Source organism: Homarus americanus, unplaced genomic scaffold (assembly GCF_018991925.1).
Source record: "Homarus americanus isolate GMGI-L3 unplaced genomic scaffold, GMGI_Hamer_2.0 scaffold25727, whole genome shotgun sequence".
Taxonomy (NCBI): Eukaryota; Metazoa; Arthropoda; class Malacostraca; order Decapoda; family Nephropidae; genus Homarus; species Homarus americanus.
The window spans coordinates 1-22,453 of record NW_024737110.1 but is presented as its reverse complement, the minus strand read 5'-3'; the positions used below and the strand labels follow the sequence as shown (position 1 = coordinate 22,453).

The window sequence follows — 22,453 nt, the reverse complement described above, 5'->3', positions numbered from 1 at the left end:
ATACTGTACTGTACTAGATATACTGTACTGTACTGTATTATACTGTATTATACTGTACTGTACTAGATATACTGTACTGTACTGTATTATACTGTATTGTATTATATTATACTGTTTGTACTGTATTATACTGTACTGTATTGTATTATACTGTACTGTACAGGGTGACTATGAAAGAATCCTCCATATACTGTTCTCCATAAGTAATATTTTATGTATAGATTATACTGTATACATACATTCATTATACTGTATTTATGTATAGATTATACTGTATACATACATTCATTACTCTGTATTTTATATAACAAATTATGTACTGTATATATATATAAACTACTGGTACTGTATAACTTGACAATGTGTATTATGTGGTTCCTATTATGTGGTTTGGCCGACTAGTGTGTGCAGTGACCCTCAGAGTGTGTGTAGTCAGTCAGGCAGAGGTGTAGTGACCCTTACACTCTGACCCATCCATCACCTCCTACACAGTTCATGAGGGACTTATTTATTTTTTTCTAGTTTTATTTGATATTTTCTATAGTTTTAAGTCACATCTCAAGGCTACACAGCTGCCTGGTAAGTAGGTGATATCTGCGGTGTGTGTATATGGGACCCACAGGCATGTCTGTACCGATAATAGCCACGTGTGTATCTCAACAACAATGACTCGTAAGACATTTTTCAACATTTTAAAATAATTTCTTAAAGATTCGTGATGTTACTGTGAGGTTTTTACTGCATTTATATTGATTTTTTCATACTATTGTGCTTTAGTTTGACTCTGTGTTGGAGAAGAGCCACAACTCAGGTTAATGGAGCTTGTATAATGGAACCCTCACAATTTTCCACCATAATATTAAGGAATTATTTACTTCATATCAGGTTTTTGCTGAACATTATCATCTCATATAACAAAGGTCAGGTGTATTGTGTATTAATTATGATGTGACAGTATGATTTCTTTTGTAGACAACCTGTATGTGTTGAAATTGTTAAGATGGTACAGATGGCCTGGCATAGTGTTGGTGATAATTTGACCCCGTAACTGTAAGGTCTTTACACATTTATTATCTATGTACAGACAACCGTGTATGTAATCATTTATAAGTAATGCTGAACTAGGGTTAATGTGTATCAAGTCTTGGTACACAAAATATGGCATTACCAAAGTGGACCACTAAGTTGATAAATAAATGTAACAGTAAAATTGTATTAAACATCACCTGACCGTATGTACAGACCTGGGACTATTGTTTAACATTTATTAATCAACGGCAATCCATGGATGTTTGTGGCGCCCCAGCCAGCATGAAGCTAGGGAGGTACGCTTTAAGACCGAGCATAAGATGAGAAAAAATGGGAGTCCGTGAACCCAGAAGGCCAGGGTTCTCCCCCAAGAGGATCCTCAACCACTGAACCACTGGACAAACAAGCATGTTGGTCCAAAAGCCTCCTGACCCCAGCTCAAAGGGATAAAGAAATATGTGAACCAAATTCTTCAGGTCTGGAAACTTGAGGACTCCCAAGACCCTTATAAAAAGGTATCCTAAACATCCTAACACTGACTCCTAGACACACTACTGGTCCAAGGGCAGTGTCCCCCTCAGAGAAACAGGTTAGGCTCCTGACCCCTGAGATAAAGGGTCAGGAGCAGTTAATAGATGACACACTCCTTATGATTGGTTCTGATGAAATAAACCCAACCTAACCCACCTCTTGCCCCTAACCCACCACCTCTTGCCCCTAACCCACCACCTCTTGCCCTAATCTAACCCACCACCTCTTGCCCTTATCTAACCCACCACCTATTGCCCCTAACCCACCACCTCTTGCCCTTATCTAACCCACCTCTTGCCCAACCCACCACCTCTTGCCCCTAACCCACCACCTCTTGCCCTAACCCACCACCTTGCCCTAATCTAACCCACCACCTCTTGCCCTAATCTAACCCACCACCTCTTGTCCTAACCCACCACCTCTTGCCCTTATCTAACCCACTCTCTTCCCCTAACCCACCACCTCTTGCCCCTAACCCACCACCTCTTGCCCTAATCTAACCCACCACCTCTTGCCCCTAACCCACCATCTCTTGCCCCTAACCCACCACCTCTTGCCCCTAACCCACCAACTCTTGCCTTTATTTAGTGTTTTATTAAGTGTTTTAATTACTTATATTCAACCTAATTCAACTTAATCCATCTAAATTAATCCAACTTAACCTGTGTTAATCCCTGTACACCCTAACTAGTGATATTCTCCCCCGTCGACATATTTCTTGTTGTATAGACCAAGGAGCTGCCAGGCCAGTCATCGTGGAGGTCATTAAACCATTACACCGCCGCCATTAAGATGAAAAGGATTGAAAAAGTTGATAAAATAAGACGCCATTTGACCACCCAGCTGCCCCCCACCTGTCAGGGTTATATAGTTGATATTTAACAAAATGTCTAAAATAAATGTAGTTATACCTTAATAATTTAGATTATAATGACGAAAATATTTAATTTTTTCGATTAAACTACTTAGAATGGGATTATGGTCTACTAAAGATAAATATTTAATTTTTTATCAATACATAACCGGGTTTATATACATAATGGCAGATAAATAATGTTAAGAAATAAACTGAACATTCCTCAGAAAATTAATTAGTTGTTTTACGATATAATAATCAATACATCAGTTTAAAACATATATAAATACTAATAAATATATATAATATTTTTACCATAAGATTTCATCGTAAATTTAGTTTATATTTCATGAATTATTATAGTCTAGGCAGGAGTGATGGTCGTGGTAGTATCATCAACATAACCGAGGCATCATGGCCGTCCCAGAGATCATCATCGGGACTAATGAAGAATATATCTTAGGTTATCAATTATCTCCACAACAGGTCAGTAACAACACCTATCTTATTACTAACAACTTAATTAACTCTTTAAGTCTTATTTTATTCCAGGTTAACCAGTGACTTGTTGAACTGAGGTGATACTTGGTGCTCATAGCTTGACCTCATATTTAACGGACTATCTTAAAGGAATTCCGTTATATAGAGGGTTAATTATATGTAAAACTTCCATATAACGAACTATATCAAGGAGGAGTTCGTTATATGGAGGTAATATTGACAATAGACCAGCCAACACGGGATTAATTTGTGGCTATTATGATCAGTTCCTATTAACGCTATTTTACCGTGACAGGTTAGGTTAGGTTTGGTTAGGTTAGGTTTTGGGTATTGTTTTGATTTGACCAGCCAATCAGAGCACTCACGGTTAAATAGCGCTACTAGGAACTGAGTATAATAGCCACTGTTTAAAATACAGATTAGTATTTTATCACCACAGTAACAGTATCACCACAGTAACAGTATCACCACAGTAACAGTATCACCACAGTAACAGTATCACCACAGTAACAGTATCACCACAGTAACAGTATCACCACAGTAACAGTATCACCACAGTTGTATCACCACAGTAACAGTATCACCACAGTAACAGTATCACCACAGTAACAGTAAAGTTCGTTGTCATCAGGATGGGACAGTGTCACTACGCCAGACCTTCGCTGACCACTCACACTCCGGCAGTGTCCGTCAGGTGGCTGTCAGTGGCAAGTACCTGGTGTCTGGAGCCTCGGATGAGACCCTCAGAGTGTTCAATCTACGGACGCGTGCTGAGGTTGGCATCATCATGGAGCATCAAGGTATAGTTCTTGGTTTACCCTTAATTACTGACTGTCATTAGTGGAGGTTAGGTTAGGTTTGGTTTATGTTAGGTTATATTATGTTAGGTTATATTAAGTCGGTTATGTTGAAATTGGAACCGACTCTGTATGGGTAGAAATCACGAAGGAAGAGAAAACTAATTATGGGAGTGATTTACAGGCCCCCAAGTCTTGGCAAAGAAGCAGCTCAGCCAATATGGCAGGAAATGAGTAGGGCAGCAAAATATAATAACCTCTGCATTATGGGGATTTCAACTTCACAAATATTGACTGGGACAATAGTGACTATGAATCTGATGACTTCCTAGAGCGCAGTACAGGACTTTTTGAAACAACTAATTACAGAACTTACTAGAGGTGACAATATATTAGACCTAGTATTAACAAATAAAGAAAATATTATCAGAGATATCACAGTAAAGAACTGAAAAACAGTGATCACAGAGAAATCAAGTTCACCAAATTGGATAACAAAAACAATGACAATATGGTCAGAGTCCCAGACTTTTTGGTTGGCGATTAGGGGTTAAGAAGGTACCTAGGTGAGGTCGCCTGGGAACAGCGTCCAGGTCATAGATGACACAACAATTGATCATGACTATAATATATTCACTAGTATACTACATAAAGCACAAGAACAAAATATACCATACAGAAAAATTAGGTCATAAGAATGAGCCAAGGTGGATGAAGAAAAACTTAAACATGACATAGGAATAAAGAAAGGAATATATAAGAAATTAAAGGGAGGGAGGAGCAGCTCAGAAACAGGTACAGGGGGATGCTCTAACGAACGTAATTGGTTCCAGAATCTCGTTCGTTATAGCATTCGCTCAAGTAGGATTAATCCGTTCAGGCCCCAAATACAACCGCTTAACACTGAAAAAATTCTGGAAAATGTAAAAATACGGCATTTATCTTACCTTAGTGTTATTCAGCATGCAGGTACCCCTAAACACTGGCACATCACTATCACTTCCACTGGGAGTCTTGGCTTTAAGGTCCTCAAACAATTGTTTAGCTCTCACAAATTATAGCTTCACTAATGTTACCACCTGCCATTTCTTTCTCCTTTATCCACACTAAGAAAAATTTTCATCTCTTCAATCACATTACACTTTGCTTTGCTAAGTCTAAAGATTCCTTAGCCACTTGCACAGTTTTTAACTCCTTCTTATTCTTCAAAATCGCATATATAGCGATTTAGCCATCCCATGTTCATCACTAAGTTTCTGCAATGCTTCTTCCATTCTCACTTTCTTATAATTTCTTTCTTAGTTTCAAGGGTTATTAGCTTTTCACTTCTTGGACGACTCATTGTTACAATTGTACTTGTATAACAAAATAGTTATACAATAACGCAATTTCAACGTCAACGAAATTTCAACAATAACAGTGGTGCACTGGCTACACAATGAGACAAAGATGGCGCCTGACGCTTGTTGTGGGTCGCGTACAACAATATTCATGCGCCAGGCGAAATAGTCCGTATTCATCCGTCATGTAGGAGTTATGCTCGTTATAGCATTCTCAATTTTATAGGTAAAACCGTTCGTTATAGGAATATTCGTAGTAGGATCCGTTCGTTATAGCATACCCCACTGTATAGGTTTATGGCACAGAGTATCACTTTACCACATGACAGCTGATTCATGTTAAGTATTTTCTGTGTAATGTGACATTTTGTTATGTATTCAAATTGGACAATTATTCTGGAAGTTGGTGCCTACATTGTGCCTTCCATACAGAAATCTCATCACTAACACTGTTTATTCACTGGTCATTACTTTACATTACCTGTTACAATATTACAGATTGTTACTTAATTGATGATACTTATAAAAGGTTAAAAGGGAAAGGAAATGGTAGATGATAATTATTCCTAACTTTATAGAGGCTGTTATTACAAACTCAAATAAATGTGTTTGCTTATAAGAAAAGAAAGTGTGAGCAGCCTGCAGTCTGATGCTCTGAAGATCTTATCCCTGACTACTGTACTGTACTCTACTGTACTGTACTCTACTGTACTGTACTCTACTCTACTGTACTGTACTGTACTCTACTCTACTCTACTGTACTATCTCTCATGTAATAACGTCTCCATTAGCCAGAATCCCTCAAACTCAGAATTTCAATAGACGGAATTGAAGTTGTCTCTGAAAATTGTTCCCAAAGTCGGAATTTTACGAAAAATTCCGGGAGGAACAATTTTTCGAGAGGCGCGTTCTGGCAGGAAGAGGTTAGGTTAGGTAGGTAGGTTAGGTAGGTTAGGTTACCTTAGATTAGGGTAGGTTAGTTTAATTCAAAGACATAATGACCTAAGCTTCTGGGTCACTGGATGTACTTACAGCAATCAATCAATCAACAGGTACCATCACCAGCGTGGCCTTCCATAAGTCGGGTTACTTGTTCTCAGCAGCACAGGACGGCCACATCTGTATATACAACAGAAGGAAATGGCAGGTTAGGCAGACATACTGTGTTGAGTTGTGTACAGTGATATAACTCACCACAACACTACAGCCTCTTATATGGTGCCACTGTCAATGGAAGTGCCTCATATGGTGTCACTGTCGGAAGTGGGTGTCACTGTCAATTTATGGTGGAGGAGGCAGTACATCAACGCAATTAGTTTTAAATTAAAATATTTTAGATAATGTTACCTGTCAGTGGGTCAGGACCGAACACTGCGGACCTGGGACCTCATCAAGGGCAGGAAGGCTTATATCACCAACCTAAAGACAGGTCAGTGTGGGGGGGGTCCTCTAGTTACAAATACCCACACTTATTGATGCCTTCACTTACAAATACCCACACTTATTGATGCCTTCACTTACAAATACCCACACTTATTGATGCCTTCACTTCACTTAACAACCCACACTTATTGATGCCTTCACTACAAACACCCACACTTATTGATGCCTTCACTTACAAATACCCACACTTATTGATGCCTTCACTTACAAACACCCAAACTTATTGATGCCTTCACTTCACAACACCCACACTTATTGATGCCTTCACTTACAACACCCACACTTATTGATGCCTTCACTTACACCCACACTTATTGATGTCTTCACTTACAAACACCCACACTTATTGATGTCTTCACTACAAACACCCACACTATTGATGCCTTCACTACAAATACCCACACTTATTGATGCCTTCACTTACAAACACCCACACTTATTGATGCCTTCACTTACAAATACCCACACTTATTGATGCCTTCACTTACAAACACCCACACTTATTGATGCCTTCACTTACAAAACCCACACACTTATTGATGCCTCTCACCTACAACACCCACACTTATTGATGCCTTCACTTACAAAACCCACATTTATTGATGCCTTCACTTACAAACACCACACTTATTGATGTCTTCACTACAAACACCCACACTTATTGATGCCTTCACTTACAAAAACCCACACTTATTGATGCCTTCAATTCATAACACCCACACTTATTGATGCCTTCACTTACAAACACCGACACTTATTGATGCCTTCACTTACAAACACCCACACTTATTGATGCCTTCACTTACAAACACCCACACTTATTGATGCCTTCACTTACAAACACCCACACTTATTGATGCCTTCACTTACAAACACCGACACTTATTGATGCCTTCACTTACAAATACCCACACTTATTGATGCTCACCTTAAAACACCCACACTTATTGATGCCTTCACTTACAAACACCCACACTTATTGATGCCTTCACTTACAAACACCCACACTTATTGATGCCTTCACTTACAAATACCCACACTTATTGATGCCTTCACTTACAAACACCCACACTTATTGATGCCTTCACTTACAAACACCGACAACTTATTGATGCCTTCACTTACAAACACCGACACTTATTGATGCCTTCACTTACAAACACCCACACTTATTGATGCCTTCACTTACAAACACCGACACTCAAGGCTCGGGTTTACTTAATTCCGGACTTTCGATAGTTTCTGTGTATCAACAAGAGAACAAACATGTGAGAGTTTCAGCTGTTGAGAATCCTCCTGACAGTAGCTATGAGAGAGAACTGTCAGTGATGTGTCCACCTGACCAGAGCTATACACTATAGCTCCTTCCCGACTTACGACGGGGTTAGGGACCCAAATCCAGGTCGTAAGTCGAAAATGCTTAAATAATACATAGAAAATCTAAAATGGTTGTCTCTTTTTCTTCTCAGCAGCACAAACTCTCACTTTTAAGCTTGCCAGCCGTTTTAAAGTGAATTACAAACGAAAATTTTGTCGGTACACAGTGCAATCACTGACGTCGGGACTCGAAAATACGAAATTTGACAAAATTTTGGTACGACTGAGGTGGTCGGGGAGGAGCTGTATGTGATGTAAGGAAATTATACAGTACAGTAAAGTCTCTGATAACAACGGCTCAACTAACAACTTTTCATATATAAAACCCTTGTTAATTTAATGACCCAATTCAATTTACGTCCTTATTTCATTTCAGATTATTTACGACCAAAATATAATAAAAATAAAATAAAATTACTATTTTCATATAAATAATAACTAAATCCCGATATGTATTATAAAAAAAAAAAAATTACTGTAAAAAAAATTAAGAGTTCCTTGTGCGAAGAAGCTGCCTTGGTAATGAGTGGTAAACAACAGTTGGAGCTGACGGGCCTTTTGTTTCACGATCTGAACAGTAAAGGGAAAAACTTCCTCAGGTTCCTTACATCATATTTGCCTCCCTATTCAACCTGAGCAAGAGAGCAAGTGATGGTAGTGCTGGTCCAATAGCTGATAGAAAGTGTATAAGGTTAGTCGAGAAACTTGATGTGTTAAAACGATATGAAAAAGGGGAGTAGAATTTTTGTTTTACATTAGTAAATATTATTTAAAACATATATGAACAGTAATAAGTGTTGCTTTCATATTATTATGTAGAGAAATGACGATATGTTTTCACATGTACGCCTACTGTTCATATGTTGGCGTTCACAATCGTCTCGCTTTATTTCTTTACCATTAGTGGTTAGCTACTTCTAGTGTTCCATTTATTAACATTAAATAACATTACTCAAAACATACATACAGGTATTAAATTTTTTACATTAAGTTTACTACAGCTACAACCAGGGTCTAATTTTGTTTAGTTTCTTATGTAGAACCATCGCTACCACTAAACAATGTCGCCTTTATCCTTGTGTGTTTTAATATTCTACGATTATTAATGAATTGAATTGTTCATTTCACATATATAAAGATTAATTCCATCAAATACATATTCAGTAATAAACAATAATGAATCTTTTGTACATATTCTATTGAACACCACACTTACTAACACCCACACTTACTTAACACCCACACTTACTTAACACCCACACTTACGAACACCCACACTTACAACCTAGGTGATGATAAATTTGCAGATCGTGTTAAGGGGTAATGGTTAGCCAGTGCAGTTGATGAGCTGTCCGGTCTTCTCGGACTATTCCTTGACACTGGGTCATGCAGCTCATTAACTCTGTGGTGGTGACAGCTTCTACACCTTAAACACTGGGTCATACAGCTCGTTAACTTAGGGTGTGGTTGTTGTGTTGGCGACAGCTTCTACACCTTAAACATGGGCATACAGCTCGTTAACTTAGGGTGATGTTGTTGTGTTGGTGACAGCTTCTACACCTTAAACAAATTCACATCTAAATGGCCCCCTAGGACTGGCCATCCTCGAACACAAGAGGGCCGCCAGTATTATTATTGGTAGTATTATTATTAATATCTACACTGTCTTTATATTTATACTATACGCTGAACTATATACCAACATAATATAACAATTCTGTATATCCCGACACAGTTGGCGAGCCACTGGTCACCAGATGGCTCCCAGTATGTGGTGGTGAAAGGCTCTTGTGTTGACCTGTATAAAGTGGCAGTGGGTCAAGTGGTACATTCTGTTGACTTCAAAGAGACGGTTACTTCACTTATATTTCTTATGGTGAGTTACCTGAAGATTAGTCCCCTGATTAGTCATCTATTATACCTGATTAGTCACCAATTATGTATATGTTTAGTCACCATTATATTTCATGTCATAGACTTAATTGTAAATAGTCACCTCTGTTTAATTATAGTCACTTCTGTTTAATTATAGTCACTTCTGTTTAATTATAGTCACTTCTGTTTAATTATAGTCACTGTTAATTATAGTCACTGTTAATTATAGTCATTTACCCTTGTCATAAGTACAGTACCTATACCTAATACTATCTGCGTCAGAGGCGTATAGCAGACCTTCCATCACTGAACCTGGCAGAAATCTACTAACATTCTCAACCTAATAAATCTGAGTCCACGATCTGTGATAACTTTAATATTAGACTATTTATTTGTTTAGGAGTGTGGTTTGATGGTTTAATTTTGTGTGGAATGTGACTGGTGTTTTGGTTTGCCATGGATGTAGTTGTTATAATCGATTAATTTTTGTTCTCCTTGTTATTGTTGTTCTTCTCCACCTCTTCCTCCTCCTCCTCTACAGGATGACATTATAGCAGTCGGTGGAGAGGGCAAAAATATCTGTATCTACGACCTGACAACCAAGGTGGAGTTAACACAGTGGGCGGCTCACACCATGCGGATAAAGAGTCTCACATACCGAGAGACACGGCGGACTCCGAGGACCTCTGGCTGGCCTCCGCTTCCTCCGACGGCAAGATAAAAGTGTGGAGACTGGAGGTAATTTCAGATGGTCTCCACTCTAGGTTTTGAGTATTGGTGATGTACAGGGTTAGGTTAGGTTGGGGTAGGGTTAGGTTAGGTTAAGGTTAGGGTTTGGTAGGATTAGGTTTAGGTGCCCCTATAGTTCCCACTCTCGACACCTTCACTATGGGGGCGCCACTTTTAATATTTTAATTGGCTAACGTCGGACATATTTATTGAGTACATAACAACGCTCTTCCACCAGTCCAGTCAGTCAGTCAGTCAGATATAGCTACACATGTATATTGAGTACATATGGGACTCATACACAAGGAGTTGAGTACATCACAGTTATCACAGTCCCAGTTAGTCAGTCAGATACAGTTCGTTTATGTCGGTTTAATTTTACAGCTGTTATCACTGTCATCGTTGCCAACACTTCTGGGTGAGATTGATACCACTTGTCGCATCATCTGTATGGACGTACACCTGCCTCCACCCCCCAGGACGCACACACCCGACTCTCATAACGACTCGGAGGAAGAGGAGAGCGACAACGTACACACAGCCGACCATACATACGCGCCACCCAAGAAGCTAAAACAGCTAAAAGGAAAAACAAACTCTCCAAGATGGTGACTCAGGGAGGGAAATGTTGATGACTTGAAACCTAAAAAGAAAAAGATTAAATTTGTCTAAAATATACTTATAATAAATGTAATTAATAAGTGTTGTGTTGTAAGCCTTATTAAGCTTATAGTTAAAGCTGTGGTGTGGTATAAGCTTAGTAGGGCACATTATGGGAGTTATTAAAGCTCAGAATTGACAACTTGGACAGCTTGTGGTAGTGTCCCGTTGTGTTGATGGTGCGGGACATGACGTACAAATGTCCCGGGTTCATCACTTTTAATATTGTGAATGTTTCTATGAGATGTGTCTTACTGTGCCTTGTGTGAAGGGTTTATAGGCCTCTAGATGACATGGTTGAGCAATGATCTTAGTGTTACACCTTATCTTGCTGGAGGCAGGGTGACCACTAATACACACTGGGTCACATTTGTACACTAGCATCTACCTGTGTTAGTGTTACACCTTATCTTGCTGGAGGCAGGGTGACCACTAATACACACTGGGTCACATTTGTACACTAGCATCTACCTGTGTTAGTGTTACACCTTATCTTGCTGGAGGCAGGGTGACCACTAATACACACTGGGTCACATTTGTACACTAGCATCTACCTGTGTTAGTGTTACACCTTATCTTGCTGGAGGCAGGGTGACCACTAATACACACTGGGTCACATTTGTACACTAGCATCTACCTGTGTTAGTGTTACACCTTATAATTACTAAATGTTTGTGTGGTTTGGTTACTTGTTGCTCTGCCTTATGATCTATCGCAACACCATGACCCTTATCAACCATATCCCTTAGGGGTTGTTGTCATGCTAAACAACATTCACCAGTTTAAAGACCATATGAACTGCTCCTGCAGGTCATTCAGTATTGTTGCAACACCATCCTGACTTGTTACCTTCCCAGTTATCTTTGTGTCGTGTGTGTGTGTGTGTGTAAGTCGTGTGTGTATGTAAGTCGTGTGTGTGTGTGTGTGTGAGAGTCGTGTGTGTGTATGTGTACATAGTCATGTGTATGTAAGTCATTTGTGTGTGTGTGTGTATGTAAGTCATGTGTGTATGCTTTTGATTCTTTTAGGGAAATGTAAATTCATTATAATTTATTTTATTATTTATTATTTAATGTTAATAAGTGAGTAAATACATTTATAAGTATATAAGTAAGTTAGTCTAATGTAAATTACAGTACTACTTAACACTTACAAACACACACACACACACTACTACTACTGTCACTGGTAATCAAGTATGACGATCATCCAGCTATGATACAATGATATGAGTTATTATGATGTCACCTTCGTTGGTGAGTTCTGAGGTGACTAAAGAGGCCGATACTGGACCGCAGGGTCGATCACAGATGTGGCACGGTGGGGGGCTACATCTAGTGCGGAGGGGCGGTGGCAGCGCTCTTCCGGCGTTGGCGCTTGTCTGCCTGTATACAGTCGGGCTAACTTGAACATATTGACACCTTCTTGTGTGGTGCTCCTCCAAGCGCACTGTGTGGAGTGATTGCCTCCGAGGCATACACACACACACACACACACACACACACACAAACAATGTTATAATATCCAGTATTTATCTTCTTTAAGCAATACTCTGTTCAGGAGCGGCCATCTGGAAGAGTTGAAGTGGGTGATGATGATAGTAGTTCTAGTAATAATAGTAGTTTTAGTAGTAGTAATAGTAGTAGTAATAATAGTAGTAGTAGTAGTAATAGTACAGTGGTCCCTCAGTTAACGAACGGTTCGATTAACGAAATTTTGGTTAGCAATTACCTTCCATAAGGATTTTCAGTTCGCTTATCTAATTCCTTACAAAGCAACGCGTTTTGTTGTGAGCATCAGCTGATGGGCCAGTCGCAATACAGTAATCTGTACTATGTTTACATTCGTTTCCAGTGGAGTAAATATCAAGAAAGTTGGTCTCTTTAATATTTGTTAATGTTTTATATTAAAATTATTATTCATTTTAACATTTATTTAACATATTGATAATATATACAGTACGGGGAACTAGTTTTTGTCGCCCATCAGCCGCTTGACTCACCCACCAAAGCGTCTCTGTTTAACTTTCTTTACGGTGGAGGAGACTTCATGTTTGTCGCTCTCTTGACTACAGAGTATTTTTACGTTTTTACATTAAATTTATTGGTTATTCTGAAATTTAGTTGACATATTGATAATAACTGTATATAGTGCAGTGTTGATTTATATAAAATAATCTTTAATTGCAGCTGTGAACTTAAAATTTTATTAGTGAAATAATTACATCAAGCATAGGTGGGAAAGATGATTATCCTCAGTGTTCCTGTCCAGAAATGAGAGAGGATGTTACTGTTAGAGAATCTGTCAGTCAGAGGTTCCTGACGTTATTATGGAAGGTGACTCGCCTTCCAAGAAGCATTAAAATGGTTCTCTTCTCCCTTCTCCTCACCCCACTTCCTTCTCTTCTCCTCCACCCCCACTTCCTTCTCTTCTCCTCACCCCCTTCCTTCTCTTCTCCTCCACCCCCACTTCCTTCTCTTCTCCTCCATCCCACTTCCTTCTCTCTTCTCCTCCACCCCACCTCCTTCTCTTCTCCTCCACCCCCACTTCCTTCTCTTCTCCTCCACCTCCACCTCCTTCTCTTCTTCTCCTCCACCTCCTTCTCTTCTCCTCCACCCCCACTTCCTTCTCTTCTCCTCCACCCCCACTTCTAATTCCCATCATCATCATCACCATTAACCAGAGCCTCCATACACCTCAAGGTCAGTGTACTTTCTGCATTTGTTTATACTTTGCATGTACTTTTCTGTGGCACAACCAATTCCAATATCCCATTGAAATAATAGATTCGGTTAATGAAATATTTTGGTTAATGAACGACTCTGTGGAACGAATTGTGTTCGTTAACCGAGGACCACTGTAGTTGTAATAATAATATTCTAATGTCATTAACACCATTACAGAAACACAATTTAGTAACTACACCACACCCACACCACACCACACTACACCACACTACACTACACTTACATTAATCACAACAGTATTACGTGGTGTCAGGCTAAGACCATAAGATCTAACCACCACTAAGAAGTAAACTTGTAGAGCAGACGTGAGGAACAACCACGAAGGCAGCCGATGGAGAGAGAGTTATCAAGAGGAACACAATGCCCAGGGTGATGTTGAGGGCAATGCTGAGACCTGCAGCCCACACCCAGGCCATGATTAGTCTTCACGGTGGTCCTGTGGGAGATGAACGTACATGAATACATACATATATACATACACAGGCCATGATTAGTCTACAGTGGTCCTGTGGGGAGATGAACGTACATGAATACATACATATATACATACACAGGCCATTATTAGCCTATGGTGGTCCTTGGGAGATTAACGCATGAATACATACATGTATATATAGGTTTGAAGTAGATAGCTGATAAATATTGGTAAATTATCAAATAGTTCTTAAATACAGGTTAGATTACATTTAAGTTAAATTGGGTCAAGTGTCAATTATGGTAGGTTAAGTTAGGATTCAATTACTAACCTTACGAATACGTTAAGGATGATGGTGAAAATAACATTGTAGATATTGATGACCAGATCTAACCGCCTCGTTCAAACCTGGGGGGGAGGTTGTTAGTGTTAAGAACCTGTATTTAATATGTTTAGGTTAGGTTTTGAGTGTAATTGTAATATTTATAAAGTTTATATATTATGGTTAATCTTGATAAATCACGGAAAATGAAACAGCACCAGCTTTCTCTTTATTCAAGACATCTTCAGAGGCAACTTCAGTTGCCTCTGAAGTTAATCTTGAATAAACAGAATCTCGTTCATTTCTATCAAGATTATCTTATCCACGTTTTCATTGTGGATTTACATGAAATTATGGTTAATATTCTTACTTACCAGTGACTCCCAGAGAAATACTGTAGCGGCACTAGCGAGTCCCGTATACCTGTGTGGAAATGATGATAATAAGAGTCAAGTACACACAGTAAGGACAGTATCAAGTACACTCAATAAGGACAGTATCAAGTACACTCCAATAAGGACAGCATCAAGTACACTAGGGGGCAGGGAAAAACACTTTATTTGAGTTGCAGGCTGCACTTTTCAGGCATCGTTTGTATGGCTGTAACAAACACCTGTGCAAAATTTCATGCCATTTCATGCATACTTACCCTGCCGCGCCGAGAACGACTTTTGTCAACTTTTAGTGTATACCAAAAATTAGGTGTCATTTAATGTTTTCCAGGATAATGATAAATTTACATGGGTGACATCGATTTAATTCACATGTTATTTTACAGGTACACCGTATAGAAAATCATTACAAGTTCATATTGAAATTCTTTTTTGTCGGAACCTTGGCATCATTTTCCTAGACAATAATCTTTGCCTAATATATCCATCTCGATTAGTATCCGTCACTTCAGTGCAAGCTTCAGTCATCACTTTTATGCTCTCTCGACCGCCTGAGTGCTGTTTGGCCACTTGGGCACCACTAATGGTGTCTCAAGAATGTCATTAACCTGTAGATTTGACAGAGAAGCAATGTAAGGAGGCTCAGTCTTGAGTTCATTCCTCCAGTTAATCATGGAATGATAGTTTTTGCTTGCCACTTAGTTTGAGTCACCACCTTTCTCATGTTGACTACAGGAGGCACATCCTCATTCACATCTCCATCTTTACCCTCCTCATCAGTATAGTTTAACAAATTCTCGTCAACAGCAGCATCAGAAACTTCCTCCTCCTCTTCAGATCTGCCAGTGCATTCTTCCCTTTTGCTGATTCTCTCTCTAATTTTTCTTATCATTGAGACAGCTTTTTCTCTAACAGTCATGTCCTCATCTGCACACATACCAAGAAGAGTTGATCTGTGTGGGCGAAGTATGCATTTCTCTGGACAGCTTCTTCACTATCGTCTCCTCCTCACTATTCAGGTGTTTCATATATAGCAGGGACTGGAATACGTTCCTTGAGCCGTGTGTACGTAGGGGTATCTTGATGTAACCACATTGGAGCACTGAACTTTATTATTGTAATGACAATTCTTTTCAACTCATGGCTGGGTCTTGATGTTGCTACATACAACCTGAGGATTCTACTCCATAAGGTGTTCCACCTTGACACACAGGGAGGACCTGGCTCAATAGCAGCCAAGTCATCTTCAACAACACCTGTGATAACTCCTTTACAAATCCTATACAGGTATTTCTGATCCCAGGACAGATCTTTCTCCACTTCATCATTAAACACAGGAAATCAGGAAACTGACTGGCTGGAAGGCGACAACTGGAAGCTCAGACAAAGACTCCTTGATCTGCTTTCCAATGGGACCACGCCAATGCTCAGGACCACTTGGTTTACCATCATAGTGATAAAAACTGGGAAAGGCAGCTCATTTCCGTGAAGCTGACATATGAAATAATGGGCGGGTGACCAAGCAACATTTCAAGATGATGAATGACTCCATTTTCTGATCCTACATTTACGTTGGTCTCAGAATGACTGCTTATGGGTGACTGAGGAAGCACGTGGTGATCCTGCGTTGTGAACTGCTTAACGGTAACTATTTGAATAATTTCAAGTCGTAACTTACCCAGGTCTCCTACATTACAGTACAGTAACACAACATTGAGAAATGAAATGAGAAAAGGCTGATAATCAATATAGACATAGCACCATACTCATCTGCAACAAGACAACTTAAATGAAATAAGAGATATGAAAAAAAGTTGATAAACACTGAACAGAACATTGCACCACACAGCGGCTGTTTGGCTAGTACTGTTGGTAAATTTAAAAATTTCAGTAGAAAATCTGACAGACTAAACCTCGACATATCAGCTCAAATTTGGAGTCTTAGATATGTATATGAACAATGCCTGAAGGTCTGGCTGCCCCCTAAAAGTACACACAGTAAGGACAGTATCAAGTACACACAGTAAGGACAGCATCAAGTACTCACCAGACTAAAGACAGCAATAATGATGGAAGCTGTTAGTAGTGTACAACCACAACAGCAGGACTTGACCACAAACTTCTGGTTTTCCATTTTCTGTGAAAAGGAAAAGAAAAGTAAATATGTAATAATCTTGATTATACTATTGTTAATGTGAAAATACTACTACAGTACTACTATTATTGCTAATTGTACTACTACTACTACTGACTGTACTATTACTACTTGTACTATAACTTCTTTAAATGACCTCCAGCCTCGCCCAATAGCCACACCTTCACTACCATTTTATTACCTTAAAATTGAATATCCTAATACATAAGAAGCTATCCCAGCTGTGTTGGCGGCAAATCTATGAGGCATTCAGTGACTGTTGCCTCATAGTCAATATCTGTAGGTCCACAGCTCTCGTTCCCCTGGTAGAGGACACTCGTCATCTCAACTACTACTAACAATAATAATACTCTCACTCTGAAAAAGTTTGCCCTCACAGTTTTCTGGACTTGTGGCTTCTTCAACCTTGAGCTGTGACCCTTGTGGGGCGAGCGTCCACCAGCTACAGGTAAGGACACTCAACTGAGTAGTGCCCTTTGTATAATAGCCCCCAACCTCCTTTTATAGCCATACCTTCACCACCATTGTATTACCTAACCTAACTGAGATAGTTGATGTCTGCTCTTAACTTGGTTTACTGAATGGTTGAGAGGAAGAAGTAAGTTTTATTAGTGGTTGAGAGAAAGAAGAAAGATTTATTAGTGGTTGAGAGAAAGAAGAAAGTTTTATTTGGGTGAGAGGATAACTATTATAAATTGTGTTAATGAACGTCATGCGTCTCCTCACTACAAGCAGCAGCATGGCAAGAGGTTGTTCAGTCTTGGGGTGTTTATCATAAATTAAAAACAGTCATAATATAACTCTCCATATCTTTCTAAAGTATAAAGAACTGAAAAGAAGCTGGATACTCATGAAATAACTCAATAAATGTTGAAAACGCCTAATATGTAGCTTGTATTTTGAGGCCAGTGTGTGAGGAGAACATGTAATATAAATGCTTGGATTATTAATATTAAAAGACTTGTAAGGGATAAAAATGAAGCCATATCAACTGTCTTGTTTTAGAGTTCATTTCATCTACAACAGAGGTTCTTAACAGGGGTGCAGGGGGATGGTCTTTCTCCCACAGATACTTCAAATATCGTAAATGGTAACTATGTAAATAAAAATATACAATTCCATTAAAAGTGACTGAATTAAGGTAGTAATTATGTAGAAATGTACGATAATTTGATGAAGGAACGATAATTTTGAGGTTCCAGTATGATAATTTTGAGGTCTCAGTACGATAGTCACGTTTGAAAATTTGTCAACACAGTGTGAAGGGTCAGTCGAGTGTCATTACCTGGAGGTGACGGACGCTCACCCCACAAGAGGTCACAGCTTGAGGGTGTTGTGACGGCACCGAGTGTGAGCTGTTTCAAGACCAGACTGGAGCAGGTTCAGGTACATTCAGGAGCCAGTACTTGTTAACAGTGTGTAACAGAGACCCAGTACTTGTTAACAGTGTGTAACAGAGACCCAGTACTTGTTAACAGTGTGTAACAGAGACCAGTACTTGTTAACAGTGTGTAACAGAGACCCAGTACTTGTTAACAGTGTGTAACAGAGACCCAGTACTTGTTAACAGTGTGTAACAGAGCCAGTACTTGTTAACAGTGTGTAACAGAGACCCAGTACTTGTTAACAGTGTGTAACAGAGACCCAGTACTTGTTAACAGTGTGTAACAGACCAGTACTTGTTAACAGTGTGTAACAGAGACGTGATGGACTACCCAAGCTGTTAACGAGCCGATAAGTGGTTAAGAGAATAAAGTAAGTAAAAGTAACAACTTTTACTTCTCACACTCACGAACTTGTTCCTTCACTTGAGATTTGTTGTAGTGTAGATATTTAATGAACGAAATAATAATAATTACTTATATAAATTAAAAAAATGTTAATTTCGTTTTATGACGAGAATGAAATTTACCAAACTCAAAATGGATTGTAAACACGTGGTCTACTTTTGTTTATGGCCATGTGGTGGTGATTATGGCCATGTGGTGGTGATTATGGCCATGGTTTTAGAATGTTTAGGACCAACTGCTGTAGGGAGCGTGACCATAAAGTTAAGAACCACTATTCAACAACTTGAAGACCGTAGTTGACTGTTGAGGTGGTGTAGGCTGCCGGGTGTGTGTAGCAATATTGAGGCCGTTTGTTATCACGTCAATTGGTTATCATTGGGCAGAGTGGATGTAACATAATCACTCTTCCTATAAGCAGAGTGGATGTAACATAATCACTCTTCTTATAAGCAGAGTGGATGTAACATAATCACTCTTCCTATAAGCAGAGTGGATGTAACATAATCACTCTTCCTATAAGCAGAATGGATGTAACATAATCACTCTTCCTATAAGCAGAGTGGTGTAACATAATCACTCTTCCTATAAGCAGAGTGGATGTAACATAATCACTCTTCCTATAAGCAGAGTGGATGTAACATAATCACTCGTCCAATAGCAGAGTGGATGTAACATAATCACTCTTCTTATAAGCAGAGTGGATGTAACATAATCACTCTTCTTATAAGCAGAGTGGATGTAACATAATCACTCGTCCAATAGCAGAGTGGATGTAACATAATCACTCTTCCTATAAGCAGAGTGGATGTAACATAATCACTCTTCCTATAAGCAGAGTGGATGTAACATAATCACTCGTCCAATAGCAGAATGGATGTAACATAATCACTCTTCCTATAAGCAGAGTGGATGTAACATAATCACTCGTCTTATAAGCAGAGTGGATGCAACATAATCACTCTTCCTATAAGCAGAGTGGATGTAACAAGCAGAGTGGATGTAACATAATCACTCGTCTTATAAGCAGAGTGGATGTAACATAATCACTCGTCTTATAAGCAGAGTGGATGTAACATAATCACTCTTCCTATAAGCAGTGGATGTGAGATGTAACATAATCACTCGTCCAATAGCAGAGTGGATGTAACATAATCACTCTTCCTATAAGCAGAGTGGATGTAACATAATCACTCGTCCAATAGCAGAATGGATGTAACATAATCACTCTTCCTATAAGCAGAGTGGATGTAACATAATCACTGTTCCTATAAGCAGAGTGGATGTAACATAATCACTCGTCCAATAGCAGAGTGGATGTAACATAATCACTCTTCCTATAAGCAGAGTGGATGTAACATAATCACTCGTCCAATAGCAGAGTGGATGTAACATAATCACTCTTCCTATAAGCAGAGTGGATGTAACATAATCACTCGTCCAATAGCAGAATGGATGTAACATAATCACTCTTCCTATAAGCAGAGTGGATGTAACATAATCACTCTTCCTATAACCTAACGAGCCAATTAGTGGTGAAGAGGAGAAAATAAGATGAATTTAGTCTTTTATATAGTATGTGGAGCCATAGTGACGTGCTGAGAGAGGTTTCGTTTTCTTTAATATGTATAAGACCTAACCACCATGTATGTACTTGTTAAGGATTTTTGCTTTGAGTGTCCTGTTTATTGTAATGTAAAGTCGTATATTGCGTTGACTGGTTGAGTTTATACACTTGACTTGCTGCATTTTGAGTTACTGTGCTCTAGGTAAAGGCGGCTGTGAGCTTGACTGTTTTATGAGCTTTGGCAGTAAGCGCAGTTTTGTCTTTCGGTTATCTAGTTAATTTTAGGATTTTATGTTCTCGTTAGGTTGAAATGATGTTTTACCGATGGTTATTAATGTGTTTTGAATGTTTCTGATCTATATCAAAATAGATGGATAACCTAAACAATAATTTTACTATAGAAAACTCCGTGTTAAGTGATCACCATTCCTCCCTGTCCCGGTGGTAGTGCTGGGGTTAACTAATGACTTTTCACCAGAGTTGGAATTAATTTGTCATTGTGTTGAAATACCAGAGAACGTGCCAATTATTTCAGTAGCCTTCTTTTATTACTTGAACCACACACCTCCATTACCCGCTTCACAATGAGGAACGACTTGCTGGCATTTGGGTGGTACCTTATAGTGGACCTCTTAATATACAGGGTGTCCTTAAATGATCACCCTAAAAATAGTATGTTCTCATATTTAAATCAGGGTAATCATTTAGGGGCACCCTGTAGTAATATAACAGCTCGGTTAAGTCGACATGGGATTGTCTCACTGTTGGTGTGTATGACCGCCTCCTCTTAGGGCCTTGGAGCTCATTGTATTTTGCAAAGTTTGGACACTATGCATCACAGTATCGCTTCTACTACTACTACTACTACTACTACTAAATAATAATAATACAGAAGTAAACGTAATAGTAGCATAGATAATATTATAATAGCAATAGGGTTCATGATTATTTGTCACACGAGTAGAGAGAGCCAAAGAGAGGGAGACAACTAGAGAAAGATAGATAGAATAATTTAATACACATTAAAAACAAGATAAATATGTAAATAATAAAAGTGATAAACAATAAATGCGTAAACTTGGAGATAAACCTCACCTTGTTTTAAGTCCACTACTAAACTTGAGGTGCTGTACGGTGTTGACTGGTAGAGTACTGTGACCACACTGACCTACCCATCCTAGAGATGTCCTTTATATAGGAGGGAATCCTGGTGATGACGTCACAGTTGACACTTTTGTTATTGTTGCAGACTTACGACACTCTTGAGGTAAACACGACACAACATACAGAAATATTAGGTCATTACCAGAAATAAAATAAATTAATTCATGTCTAAACACACATCAATAATTTAAAATAATTGCTTTAGTTAAAACAATGTGATATATATATAGTTAATTGTTGTAAAAATTATGTCATTTCTCTATCTTACTAAATATCCTTACCAACAAAGAGAGGATCACGGGTCGTGTTTCCGCTCTAGGCCCACACCTGCCCCTTACCATGCCTTACCTGCCCCTTACCATGCCTTACCTGCCCCTTACCATGCCTTACCTGCCCCTTACCATGCCTTACCTGCCCCTTACCATGCCTTACCTGCCCCTTACCATGCCTTACCTGCCCCTTACCATGCCTTACCTGCCCCTTACCATGCCTTACCTGCCCCTTACCATGCCTTACCTGCCCCTTACCATGCCTTACCTGCCCCTTACCATGCCTTACCTGCCCACACACACACCAAAAACATAACTAGGTTAGGGTGTCAGAGTAAAGTTCAGGCCAATTAGAGAATCCATCTTTGTGTGGTAGCTTAAGTGAGTCAGTTAGATACGTTCTCACATCACCAGTTAGGAGGAAAACTTAACGTAGGAACCTTTGAGAATCCATCTTTGTGTGGTAGCTTAAGTGAGTCAGTTAGATACGTTCTCAC

The 22,453-nt window shown here is 39.1% G+C and overlaps 1 protein-coding gene across 1 annotated transcript; it reads left to right on the top strand.

Annotated features, from left to right (window-relative positions):
* Window positions 1–2,781: 2,781 nt before the first annotated feature.
* On the top strand, window positions 2,782–11,179 carry LOC121873391 (p21-activated protein kinase-interacting protein 1-like). The gene is given in 9 exon segments (XM_042376933.1): window positions 2,782–2,902; window positions 3,549–3,717; window positions 6,107–6,224; window positions 6,371–6,489; window positions 7,737–7,743; window positions 9,618–9,750; window positions 10,291–10,399; window positions 10,402–10,487; window positions 10,863–11,179. Coding segments are annotated over 9 exon segments (1,041 nt in total). The 5' UTR covers window positions 2,782–2,830; the 3' UTR covers window positions 11,091–11,179.
* The last annotated feature ends 11,274 nt before the right edge of the window (window positions 11,180–22,453 follow it).